This window comes from Antechinus flavipes, chromosome 1, assembly GCF_016432865.1.
Source record: "Antechinus flavipes isolate AdamAnt ecotype Samford, QLD, Australia chromosome 1, AdamAnt_v2, whole genome shotgun sequence".
NCBI classification, from domain to species: Eukaryota; Metazoa; Chordata; class Mammalia; order Dasyuromorphia; family Dasyuridae; genus Antechinus; species Antechinus flavipes.
In genome coordinates this window covers 563,354,020-563,368,090 of record NC_067398.1, presented here as the reverse complement: position 1 = coordinate 563,368,090, position 14,071 = coordinate 563,354,020, and the positions used below count along the sequence as shown (strand labels likewise).

Sequence of the window (14,071 nt, the reverse complement as noted above, 5' to 3'; positions counted from 1 at the left end):
CCTAACTTTGACACCCTTAACATTTCTACTATTCTGAATCTGATTCTAGAATGGACTCATTTTGGAAGAACTTTTCTATCCTTATTGCTCTGCTGCCAGAATCTTAACATCTTAGACTGATGCCCTGAATCAAAGGAACACATCGCTGACACACAATCAGGGCTTAGTATTATATCACTATGATATTTTATGATATTAAGATACCATGGTGAAGATCTCAGAATCTTAGAAATCTAGGAAACACATCAATGTTATTCCTACAAATAATAAGAGCTTAATAGATTTAAAACTAGCCTGTAAGGAGACAAAAAAGGCACCATGGTGTCTTAATGCAAATTAGTCCAATCATTCTGGAAAACAATTTGGAAATAAAAGGAAAAGCTTATATAATAAACTATAAAAATCTCCTAGGCAAGTATCTCAAGGAGGTCAGAAATGGAAAGAAAGGTCCAATATATAACAGAAACATTCCCAGCATCTCTTTCTGTAGCAGCAAAGAACTGGAAACAAAAGTGAGGACTGAAAGAATAGCAGGATAATTGTATATAAATGTAAAGGATATTATGGTACATTAGGAAATGATGAATTTGAGTAATTCAGAGAAACATGAGAAAATTTATATGAAATGATGCCCAGAATACTAAGTGCAATATACACAAAGACCATAGCATGAATGAAAAGATCACCAAAAGGAAATTTAGCTATTAAAAATTCAGTAAAGATCAGAAGTGAAGACAAATATTGAAACTCCTCTGGCCTTTCTATTTTGGTTAGAAGAGAGAGATCAATGGTTGGGAATTGGGGAACAATATAAGTAATATGTCCAGAAATAACTGTATTGTATCAAACAAACCATCAAAAGCACTTATTTTGCTTAAAGGAAACCTAGATTAGAGTAGAAATGGGTGGCCCAAACCAGCATAATTGATATGGGAGCCTTGTCAGCGACCATCTATTTGAAAGGAAGGGGATGAAAAATGAAAGGATGGAAGGGAAGTTGTCTATTCTACCGAAAATTATAACAAGCACATGGCTCATTTGCTTGGAAGTGACATTTCCGCTCAATCTAAACTGACATTGTGATTAATGCAGCCTCCAGCCAGTACAGAAAAGAATGGATGAAAGTAAGTCTCTTTGACTCAGTTTGTTTCACGGAACAGCAATATTATCGATGAAAGAGCTTGGCTAAAAGGGCCGAGTAATTGGGGGAGGGCAGAGGCAACAATTCTGAAATGAAAAAAAGGGGCTCCTGGTAGGAAGTCAAAGATAAATACAAAGACAAATAAAAACTATGATTTTGGTTAGATAACAGGGCTGAATGACAGATAATGAAGAGCTGTGCTCATTGTCTCCCAGATGCTCAGGCAAGCTCCCATTAATGAACTGTTGACATTGTCAACAATGAGAAGAGGCACAAAGGAAGCAGTGTATTTATTGGTGTCTTCCCAACACAGGGACAGCTGCGGCTCCCACAGAAAGCCCTGAACAAAAACCAACTCCCTTCTGGCTTTATGAGAAGAACACAGGGATGTCGATTATTGATGACAGCGTGCAAGCCAAGAGGCTGCAGCCTACCGTCTGCCTCTCCCCATATCCTCTTAAGAGTAATTTTATATGTACTTACTAAGTTCTGAGATGAAAGCCATAGAGAAATTATAAAATCACTTGTTTTATTTCTTTGGATGCCATTAGTTTTAAATGTCCCCAAACTGCTACAATTCACTGTACACTTAGCTAAGGAAACAATCCTCCAAAAGTTCAAGCCTGACCATGTCACACTGCTATTCAATAAATTCCTTTAAGAATTTACATAATATATATGTTACCAAAAACATATACTACATAAAATATATAAAATCCAGTTAGGCTTCTAAACTTCTTCAAAACTTGGTCTCCTTCCTACTTATCCAGTCTTCCTACACCTTATTCATCATCATGTACTCTGATCCAGGATACTGGCCTCTTTACTGTTCTTTCCATAAGACAATCCATATTCCATGCATAGAATGCTATTTCTCTTCATCTCTATCTTTTGGCTTCTCTTTAATTCCTTCAAGTCTTACCTAGAAGGTAAGTCAATAATCCTTAGTTTACCTCAGTTTCTTCATCTATAAAATGAGTTGGAGAAAAAAATGACAAATCATTGCCAAGAAAATCCCAAAATAGGGTCATAAAGACATAACTAAAACAACTCTACAACAATAAATCCTTCCCTATCCACCTCTCAATGCTAGTGTCTTCCCTCAGAGAGTATCTCTAATCCTCAAAAAGGGAAAAGAACCCATGTATACACAAATGTTTATAACAGCTCTCTTTGTGATGGCAAAGAATTAAATCAGAAAGAAGTCCACCAAATGGGAAGTAGCTGAAAAAAATTGTGGTATATGAATATAATAGAAGATTACAGTATATAAGAAATGGTGAACAGGCAGATTTCAGAAAAACTTGGAAAGACTTATACGAACTGATGCTGAGTGAAGTGAGTAGAATCAGTAAGACCACTGATGATCAACATTGATAGACTACTCTTTTCAGCAGTACAATGACCTAAAACAATTTCAAAAGACTCATGATAGAAAATACTATCCACATCCAGAAAAAGAATTATGGAGTCTGCATGTAGATCACTTTTTGCTTTTTTTTCTCTTGTGGTTTTTCCCATTATTCTGATTCTTCTTTCACATGACTAATGTGGACATGCTTAATATGACTGTACATATATAATTTATTAGATTGATTGTTGTCCTGGGAAGAAGGCAGGGAAGGGAGAAAAAAGTTGAAATCAAAATCTTATAAAAGTAAATGATATTTGTGGAAATTAATATAGAAGAATTGCACATGTTTAACATGGATTATTCTTTTCATCTTTTTAGGGGAGGAAGTAGAGGGGAGAAGGGAAGGAAAAGATTTAGAACACAAGATTTTGCAGAGGTGAATGTTGAAAATTATCACGCATGTTTTGAAAGTAAAAAGATTTAATAAAAATAAATAAATGTTGAAAACTCTCTTTACAAATGGAAAAATACTATTCATTTCAGAGAGAAGGAAATAAAAGCTACCTGAGCAACAGAAAATATAATTTTTTTAAAAAGAGTATGTAAAATTTATCCTATATAGTTGTAAAGTAGTTTGCATGTTGTCTGCAAGCTATGGGTTTTCCCATGAGATTGTGACCTTGAGGACAGGTCCTCTTTATATACCCAGCACTTAGAAAAGTACCCTACACACAGAAGATATTTAATAAATGTTTTTTGATTTGACTAATTTTTATCTCTACCCAAAATCATACAAAAAAAAATTACTATGTGGAGATGTGGTTAAATGAGACTCAATAGACAGAAACAAAAGAAATGGATACTTCTGACTACAATCCTAACAATAGCCAAAGCCCAACCCTGAGTCATAATAATCATAACAATGGTGACAATGAGAGATGGCTTTTTATGAGCTCCTTTAAGGTATGCTGAGAACTTAACAAACAATTTTTCTGATCCTCAGGACAGCTCCCTGAAGTATTACCATTATCTCTGTTTTATAGATGAGTGACTAATCTGAAGCTTTTGGGGCAGTCTTATGCAAATTTCTTAATCCATTCCCTCTAGGGCCACTTCATTAATCTGAAATTTAAATTTATGTTCTGCTCCAATGGGTGTCCTGGAATATCTAACCCGTCAGCTTTAGTTGGTTATAAATTCAGGAATGAGCTTCAGGAATTCAAAAAAGAAAAAACTCACAACTAAGTGAAAGCTCTCTGCTAGGATTAGGAGCTAGATAGAGAGGATCGGACATTCTCATTGCCCTCAAAGGAGTTTACAATTGAATGTGGGATTTAACTGGAATACAAATATGATACAAGGGAAAAGGTAAAAAGAAATAAGCAAAATGCTCTACAAGAAATTAAGGAAAAGGACAGATTACTTTCAGCTGGATAGGGCAGAGGAGAAATAAATAAACTTAATATAGAGGAAGGCAGCACAGGAAAGATATAGAGGAAGTGATTAAAGGAAATCAAGGGCAAGAGAAGAGATTAAAGAAAATGGAAAGGAGCGTGGCAGTTAGTTTTATTGGGCACAATCCTTCAGAGTAGGTCGCTCCCAAGGATTTGAACATGCTGATTCTAGAAAAGTAACCCTGAACAAAAGAAGGCATTGAAAAGTAATGTCCCTGAACTGATGCTGAGTGAAATGAGCAGGACCAGGAGATCATTACATACTTCAACAACAATATTATATGATGATCAATTCTGATGGACGTGGCTCTCTTTAACAATGAGATGAACCAAATCAGTTCCAATGGAGCAGTAATGAACTGAACCAGCTACACTCAGTGAAAGAACCCTGGGAGATGACTATGAATCACTACATAGAATTCCCAATCCCTATATTTTTGTCCATCTGCATTTTTTATTTCCTTCACAGGCTAATAGTACACTATTTCAAACTCTGATTCTTTCTGTACAGCAAAATAACTATTTGGACATGTATACTAATATTGTATTTAACTTATAGTTTAACATATTTAACATGTATTGGTCAACCTGCCATCTGGGGGATGGGAGTGGTTGGGGGGAAGGAGGAGAAAAATTGGAACAAAAGGTTTGGCAATTGTCAATGCTGTAAAATTACCCATGCATATAACTTGTAAATAAAAAGCTATTAAAAAAAAAGAAAAGAAAAAGAAAGTAATGTCCCTATGTTGCTTAGGTGACTTAAGTATTAAGAGTTACTAGTTCAGCCAACAAGCAAAGAACTTTTGTGAAAACATGGAATATATTCAAGAACTATTAGGGGAAAAAAATAAAACCAATAGGTGACCATAATTAAATCATTATAAATCCTGAGTAGAATGAAAGGTAAAATGTTTATTAAAAGCAAAAACTGAATCTGGTTCTCATGCGTTTACAATCCAAGGAATAATGGACTGAGTGACTTGAAATCAGGAAAATCTAAACTCAGATTCCAACTCCAGAAACTGTCACTCTAAGCAAATAAAACCGCCTCAGTTTCCTCACTGGTAAAATAGAGATGATAGCACTTACTTCACAAGATTATCTGAGGATCAAATATATACAATATATTTGCAATAATATTGTAAAACATCTTGAAAACTTTTAAAGTCTAAGTAAATGTTGGTTATTGGTTAAGAGTTATATATCCCACAGACAAGATTAGAAGGGAAGCAATAAACTGGGAAAACATTTTTACAGTTAAAGGTTCTGATAAAGGCCTCATTTCCAAAATATATAGAGAATTGACTCTAATTTATAAGAAATCAAGCCATTCTCCAATTGATAAATAGTCAAATGATATGAACAGACAATTCTCAGATGAAGAAATCAAAACTATTTCTAGTCATATGAAAAGATGCTCCAAATCATTATTAATCAGAGAAATGCAAATTAAGACAACTCTGAGATACCACTACCCACCTGTCAGATTGGCTAGAATGACAGAGAAAGTTAATGAGGAATGTTGGAGGGGATGTGGGAAAACAGGGACACTGATGCATTGTTGGTGGAATTGTGAATACATCCAGCCATTCTGGAGAGCAATTTGGAACTATGCTCAAAAAGTTATCAAACTGATCCAGCAGTGTTTCTACTGGGCTATAATACCTCAAAGAGATTTTTTTAAAAAAGGGAAAGGGACCTGTATGTGCCAAAATGTTTGTGGCAGCCCTGTTTGTAGTGGCTAGAAACTGGAAAATGAATGGATGCCCATCAATTGGAGAATGGTTGGGTAAATTGTGGTATATGAATGTTATGGAATATTATTGTTCTGTAAGAAATGACCAGCAGGATGAATACAGAGAGGCTTGGATTGACTTACATGAACTGATGCTGAGTGAAATGAGCAGAACCAGGAGATCATTATATATTTCAACAACGATACTGTATGAGGATGTATTCTGATGGAAGTGGATTTCTTCGACAAAGAAAAGATCTAATTCTGTTCCAATTGATCAATGATGGACAGAAGCAGCTACACTCAAAGAAAGAACACTGAGATATGAATGCAAACTGTTTGTATTTTTGTTTTTCTTCCGGGGTTATTTTTACCTTCTAAATCCAATTCTCCCTGTGCAACAAGAGAACTGTTCAGTTCTGCACACATATATTGTATCTAGGATACACTGTAACCTATTTAACATGTATAGGACTACTTGCCATCTGGGGGAGGGGGTGGAGGGAAGGAGGGGAAAAGTCAGAACAGAAGTGAGTGCAAGGGGCAATGTTGTAAAAAATTACCCAGGCATGGGTTGTCAATAAAAAGTTATAATTATAAAAATAAATAAATAAAAGAGTTATATATCCCAAAAACTAAGGACAAGATTGGGGGGGGGGGGGGGGGGGGGGGGAAGGACAGAAGGCAACATCATTATCTCCCAAGACACCCTGTAAATATCTAAACATGAAACTGCTCTGAGAGGCACTTTAAGGTAATGGAAACACTGACTCTGGAATAAGAGGAGGGCTAGATTAAAATCCCATCTTTGATATATACAAACTAAATGTCCATAGACACCATTTAGTTTGATCATTTAACTTCATTGAGTCTCCATTTTCCTGTAAAATGAGACCAATTATGGCTCCACCAGGGACACTGACAAATCAAATGAAACAGTCTATGTAAAAATGTGTGTAAACCTTAAAGCACAATATAGTCATCAATTCTTACTGTAAACTGATGAGGTTGAATAAAACTAGTTCTGATAATTCTTCTGGACTCTACCTGGGGAGCTACAACGAGTAATTAAACATGATTTTGCCCCTTTTTCAGCCACTTGCACTGAGAGGGAACTGACTACTATGGCTAGGAATCTGTTATCTTGGCCAGATTTCTTTTTCCCTCTTCAGTAGTGAGGAAATAACAAAATCCCTTCTCTTCCACACACATCCTTTTCCCTCCTTAACATAAATGAGATGCAGTCCCCATTAACAGAAAACCAAAAAACTCACAACTTTTTACATATATTACCATCTTAAAAATGTATGTCGATCTGTTTTGTAATCCATCCATCCCTTCTGGCTCTCTCTTATTATTGGTTCTTATCGCTCTCCTAAACTCCAGTCCTTAATTTCCAACTGTCTGCTTGACATCTCCACCTGAATGTCCCATAGGCACCTCAAGGACAAGACGTCCAATAGGAACTTATTTTTTTCGTGAGGGAGCTGGATGGCACAGGGGGTAGAGTGCTGACCCTGGAATCAGGAGGACCTGAGTTCCAATCGGAAATTTAATGCTTACTAGCTAGCTGTGTGACCCTGAATTCCCTTCAAGGCTAAGTATAAAGACTATTTCTTTCAAGAGATTTTTCTTAATTCCTCTAGTAACTGGGTACTACTGCCCATCTATCTGTGAACATAATATATTCCCCTAGACAAAGGTAAAACCACTGACAAAAAGACTGTCTCATTTTTCTATTCATATTCCCAATTCATGGCACAGAGTAGGTGATAATAAAACTCTTGATTGACTGATTGCCTAGCCTCAATGATTATAGTCTGGAAACCAATGTAAAAATCCATGATTCAAAGAAATGCCTTGGGTACCAACAGATTAAGTAACCTGCCCAGTGCCATACAACTAGTACCTGTCTGAAGGATGCACTTGAATTTCCTAATTACAAGGTTGGACCTCAAGTCATATCTTAAATTCAGGATAGTGATTTCACTGATTTTTGTAATAGGTTAATTCTATCAAGTGATTAACGGTATGATGATATAAACCCGTAATACTTATATATACTTACATAGTATCTACCTAAAACTTATATATACTTGTAAATACTTATATCACTATAATATATCCCTTATAATTAACCCCATAACATATACCGTATAACAATACTTATAACAGCTACTATTTATGGTGATTATGGTGCATTTATGGCAAAGTGCTTTCTCTAAATAAAATATAATGTAATGTAATATGCTATAGTATAACATATCATATCTTGTATAAAAGAATCTCATTTGTCCTTTACAATAAACCCATTTCACAAATAAGGAACCCAAAGTTAAAGGAAAGTAAGTGACTTGTCTACCCAAGTCTATACTTGCCCACACTCTTACAGCCACACAAGTAGCAACTTGTGTGGAATAGGACTCAAATTCTTGTCTTTTTGACTCCAAGGCCAGAATGCTGTCCATTACATTACCTAGCTATCATGAAGATTATGAATTGTTGTTGCACTGACTTGTCAAAAAAAGAATATATGATCTATGCACCAGGGAGTAAAATGGGATATATACACAGAGAGTTATGAAATTAAGAACCAAGGCTAGCCTGTTTAAGTCAATTAAACCATAACCAAAGTGTCAATCCATCAAGCAATGACAAGGAAGACTGAGGATAAAATCAGAAAAGTGTTTTATAAGAGAGGACCAAAATGATCTCTGAGGAGAGAATATTTTACCACAGTGAAGACTAGACAGGGAAAAGTCAAATTATCAGTTTCCTAGCTTAAATAACAGAAATGAGTTAGGAGGCATAACTAGAATGACAGAATAAGACAAACAAATCAAAAAAAGAGAGAAAATAAGAACAATACCAAAAAGTCCTCATGAGGTCAGAGTTTAGTGGTTCTCCCCAAACGGTCATACTTCTTAAAGATTATGGAGTCCTGCCTCCTCTGTCAAAGCCTACATCCATGGCCATCCTGGGCCCTGGGAACTCTATGTGTCTTTGTACTCTCTGCCAGACACAAAGAATTTCATGGCAGCCAAGAATAACTCCAGAGTGTAGACAACAGGATAGACAGCATTCTCTTCCAGTTCCCCTACACACATTCTCTTCCTTGCTCAGCCCCAGTACTCGAGGGGACTGAATTAGACTCCACAGCCCTTTAATTTTATGTAAATTTTAAAACGTGAGGAGCCAAGGTGATCACACTGCTCTGAGGGGGTTCAATCACACATTTCTAGAAACTTACAACCTGCTGCCAATTTCAATTCTGAAACTAAGCAGTCTGTTTTTCTCCTAAAGCTTTGAAGAGTTTTCATTATATTAGAGGGCAAATATAACATTACAGAAATTATTTCAATAAAATTAAGTCTGTGATGAAAAACAGCACTGAAAACAACATGTATTTTCATTAAACACACATATCTTTTGTGTGTTACAGTTTGACTAGACAGCCCATGTTGCACAGAACAAGAAGCTCTGCAACAGGAACCTTAACTGTCACTAAATAGCTTTGTGACCTTAAGCACACAGTTTTCCTGTACCTCAGTTTCCTCATTTGTAAAAACAGGGGTCTAATTAGTTTCTATCAGAAGTTCCTTCGAATCAATTCTATAGCTTGACACCTGTGTTAGATCAAGATTAGGTTACATAGAAATGAGTAAAATCTTTCTTTTCAGCTACAATTTTTATTCCCTTACTCTGATACTTTGTGCTCTGAGGTTACCCTAGGCTCTCTAGCAGAGCCCAGCTTTGGCAGGTCCTACCAAACTTGGAAACGCTGCCCAGCAATAGACTAAATGTATATATGTTGGTCATTTAGGATTAGCCTATGTAAGGCTGGGAGAGGTTCATCACCCACCAGATTGTCTGCTAAATCTGTTGTAGCAGGGATACTTAGGTTTGTGAAATGAAAATTCTTGAAGTATTGAATCAGAGGAGAAAATCAAATCTTTTTCTAATGTTTTGATATTATTCTTCACTAATTTAAAGAGTTACAACAAAGGGAAATATCTTTCCCCCTTTTGGGGGGAAGGGAAAGCAATCGGGTTTAAATGATTTGCCCAGAGCCACACTATTGAACTCTAGTCTTCCTGATAGTCACTGTGCTGACCCTTCTCTTTATTTTACAAGGATCAGAATTCTTTTGGAAGCCTGGCATATTAATTTATCAGTCAACATGTATTTATTAAGCATCTAGTAATAATAATGATAATAACAGCTAGCACATATATAGATTATAAATATATTTCTTCTCTCATGTAATCCATAAATTGGGCAATTTATTGGGAGTCGGAGATCAATAAGAAATAAAAAGTGTCTGCCCAAAAGAAGATCATTACCAGATTGCTTTTTTTTAAGAGTCTTCATAGAAAGGATTGAGTGTGGACATAACAGGCAAACCCAGGCAGCCGAATCTGCACACTAGACAATGACTGAAGGCAGCAGGGTAAAGGTCACATGAACGAGAAATTTGACATCCTTACCACCACCTCTTTTCTGTTCTGGAACAAGGGGCCCAGCTAAAAAGTATAATAGGTAAGTGCTGGGCCTGGAATCAGGAAGACTTGAATTCAAGCCCAGTTGCAAGACTGTGGCCTTGGACAACTTACTTGGTATGAATTTGGCCAACTGTAAAATGGGGAGTATAGCACATATTTCTTAAAATTTGCAATGAGGATTAAAGGAGATAATATTTATAAGGCATCTGACACATAGTAAGTACAACATAAATACTAGTTATTATTATTATAATAACCCAAGGCTAATGAAATAATACAACTTGTCAGCCAAATTGTGTTAGCTAGGGGTAAGTGAGTTTATCTTCATCCATGGTTCTTGGTCACTACCTTCCTGAGTTCAAAATAGGTTAGAGAAATTCCATTCTCTTGGAGTTCTTCATATAAGTGATCTGCTGTAATCTGATTTTTCTTTCATCTGAAATTTTCTCACTTAGACATTAATTTATCAAGATAAAAAAGAACATATTCAAAAAGGAAATCCAAGAAAAATTATCAAGATATAATCTGATTGATTTCTGTCTTGGGGAAGGGGCAAGTAAGGGGGAGGAGAAGAATCTATCTTTGCATGTGCTTGGAAAAATAAAATACTATTGAGAAAAAAAAGAAAAGAAAAAGAATCAATTAAAATATACTTTCATTTATTATGTATGTATATATGTATATATACACATAGCCTTTGAAAACCTTAAGCCTATAAAACATATGAAAATATTCTATGTTCTATATAATCCAAAATATTTGGAGAGATAGTGTAGAATACCAAATACACACACACACACACACACACACACACACACACACACACACATATATATATATATAAAGAAATAATCTGAAACTATCCTCAGAACTTTCACACAGGGAAGATCAGAGAACCAGGCTTAACCATCAAGGCAAGGGAAGCTTTCTGGCTTGATCCCAAATGATTCCACTTGTCAAGATGTATCTATAAAGCCAGAATAAATCTCTGTACTAAGACTAATAATAATAATAACTTTTATATAGCTCTTTACAAATATTATCTTCTTTGAGCCTCATAACAGCCCTAGTAGGTAGCTGCTACTATTTCCCCCACTTTATGGATGAAGAAACTGAGGCAAAAAGGTTGATTATATCATAGTTTCTTAAACTGTGGTTCAGAACCCCATAGGAGGTCTCCTAATTGAATATGGGGATCTCAAAATGATTTATGAGGAGTTAATGTTTGATTTGTACGCCTACTTTATATAAATAAAAATTTCTCCAGTGAAAAGAGGTCATAAGTGGAAAAAGTTTAAGACATCTGACTGCCTCAATTATCTGGATAACTGCAAACAAAAAGAACCTTATCATGAAGGGAAGTTGGTCCCAAGACAATGACTTTCTGCATCAAATTCACTTTGCCTTGTCACATGTGTCTGAGCCCCTCAAGTTAAATATTATTCAGAAAACTTTGTTTTATGATCAAAATTTCTAAGTAAAGAGCTTAGCACAGTGCCTGGCACATGATGGGTGCTATATAAATGCTATCTGCCACAGTATTCTCTGTTGAAGGAGAGCAAGAGATGATTAGAGGTTGCCCCTCCCAAATTCACTGATTCTGGAAGGAGATCATGAATCTTTCATTCCCTAGACTACAAAAAGTCATGCCCTCTACCTATCTTAGGAGTGGTTTCCGATTCTGGTTCATAGTTCTCCCTTTTTATTTCTCTTGATTTTTATCTTTCCTTCTTTGGAGCTTCTCTTCTTTTTCCTGTCTTTCCTATTCAAGCCTTCTCATCCCCCTTCATTTTTCTCAGCTTAACTCCTCCTTCTCTTCTCCCATGTTTCCTCCATTTTTTCCTTCTTTCTATTTCTTTCTCCTGCCCCTTTTCTCCATTCTCTCTTTCTTTTCTTATACCCACTCTCCTGACCCCAATAGGCAGTGTGAGAAAGGGCACAGGCGAGGTGGTTACGACGGAAAAAATAACTATTTTTCTAAGCATACGAAGGCTTCCCGGGGAGCCAGGATCATCAGTCACAGGTTCAAGAGAAAGAGGTGGCACGGTTAATAAAATCCACATGTTTTGACAAGGAGCTGGGGGCAGGACATATGCTACTACACAGCACTGGGAAGAAAGTCGAAGCCAACCTTCCTCCCTCCACTCCCCACAGGGCTGAATTACTAAAGGACTGCGTGGCATCTTGCATCACGAGTTTTGTCATCGATTGATCGAGAGAAGCCAAAGTCCTCTGCCAATGAACCAAGTCTCTCTGGGGAACTATTTCGCAAAGTAGCAGAAGAATTGACAGATTTCTCCAGACAACTTTACGGTATTTATTTTGTCCTCATTATCTCCTATCTCGAGTCAGAAGAACCGCAAGAAAACCAAAACAAGACAAAACAAAAAAACAGTTCAAAGCCGCCTTATCTCCATCCTTGCCAGTAGTCATTCTGTTGTTTCTAAAATCATGTTTTAGAAACTTGTTTTCTCCAGCAAGACCCCATCCCTCTTTTTCCCTCCTCTCTAATCGGGTTGCAAGTATTAGGGTGGGACGGAGATAGGATGGAGGGACAGCGTAAATGAAATTGTTTCAAAGGACAGAAACCGATGCTTTGTCCACCAAGCACCGATGTCACCAAGCATTTATTAATCATCTTCTATGGGTTGGACACTCTACTTAATGGATGTTGGTAGAATTAGTGGCTCTTGGTGGTGGTGTTTTTTTTTTTTTTTTCCTGGGGGGGGGAGGGTAAGTAGAGTAGCATTGCCCTCGACACCTTAAAACAGGTAAATCTTCAAATTGTGTGGTGATGTAACCAACAAATAGACACATGTTACCTACCTAATCTTCATGCTCTGTCTCTTGGGAAAATCTCAAAATTTTCCTTATCATCTAAACTGTCAACTTTCCTGACTGACCTAATAATCTGTGAGAACAACCTTTGGGCCTCAATTTCCTAATTTGTAAAATGAAGGAACTGGACTTCATGGCTTCTGAGGAATCTTCCAGCTCCACATCAATTATCCTTAAATCTCCTTAACTCCTCTCTCGATGTCTAATATTAGGAAACAGGCAGTGACAACGTGTGGCCAAGTTCACTTCCAAGTTCCAATTAAACAGTGGGTAGCCTTAATTTATATTCCTTCTCCCTCCCCTCCCGGCCATCCGCATAAGGCCAGCCCCAGTGGACGTAGCAGAGCATGAAACGGACGTTTCCTTTTTTTTTTTTTTCCTCTCTTAGCCCTTTAGCAAAGGAGGAAGAGACGTAATATTTAGGGCTTCAGGAATTTCTTCACCTTTCCTCTTTCCCTCCAGACTCCTTACTTCAAACTAATTGAGTCAGTAAGCATTTATTAAGCGCCTTCCAGTTCCAGGCACTTCATTATTCAAAATTATCTCGCAAGTTCTTCACTTAGTCATGCCCTTCAATTAATTCTTCCCTCCTCCCAAATATGCCAAGTGGACAAGCCACAGAGGGTATAGGAGAACAGAAAAGGGTAGAAAGGGAGGTGTCTCCAACCAACCTTGCAGGAGCGGGGACCGTGACAGCTCGGGTTTGTCTTCTGGAAAGGAGTCCCGGAGCCGTTGGAAAAGGCGTCCCAGGTCAGAATAGCTTCGATGCAAATACAGGACGTTACGGTCCGACCACTCAGTGCGGATCTCGAAGAATTCCTCCTCGTCGCCCCGGCGGTTGATGATCAGTCTCCGGATGCCATTCACCCAGCAGCCCCGCACGAACATGTTCACTAGCGACGTGCCCTCAAATACCGCAGATGCCATGCCCGCAATGCCCGCACATGCCCCGGACGCGGGAGGGCGCCCCGTCTAGCCGCGCCCCGGGAGCTGGAGGAGAAACAGAAGGGGATGAGGAGTGGGCTTGCTTGAGGACACCGAGCCTCG

At 37.4% G+C, this 14,071-nt stretch overlaps 1 protein-coding gene across 1 annotated transcript in view; it reads right to left on the bottom strand.

The window, feature by feature from the left end:
• Positions 1 to 13,966, bottom strand: part of PXDC1 (PX domain containing 1) — a 49,780-nt gene extending 35,814 nt beyond the window's left edge. Inside the window, exon 1 of the mRNA XM_051970756.1 lies at positions 13,696 to 13,966. Coding sequence (XP_051826716.1) covers positions 13,696 to 13,951 — 256 coding nt within the window. The 5' untranslated portion in view covers positions 13,952 to 13,966. The remainder of the gene's footprint in view (positions 1 to 13,695) is intronic.
• Between the last annotated feature and the right edge of the window lie 105 nt (positions 13,967 to 14,071).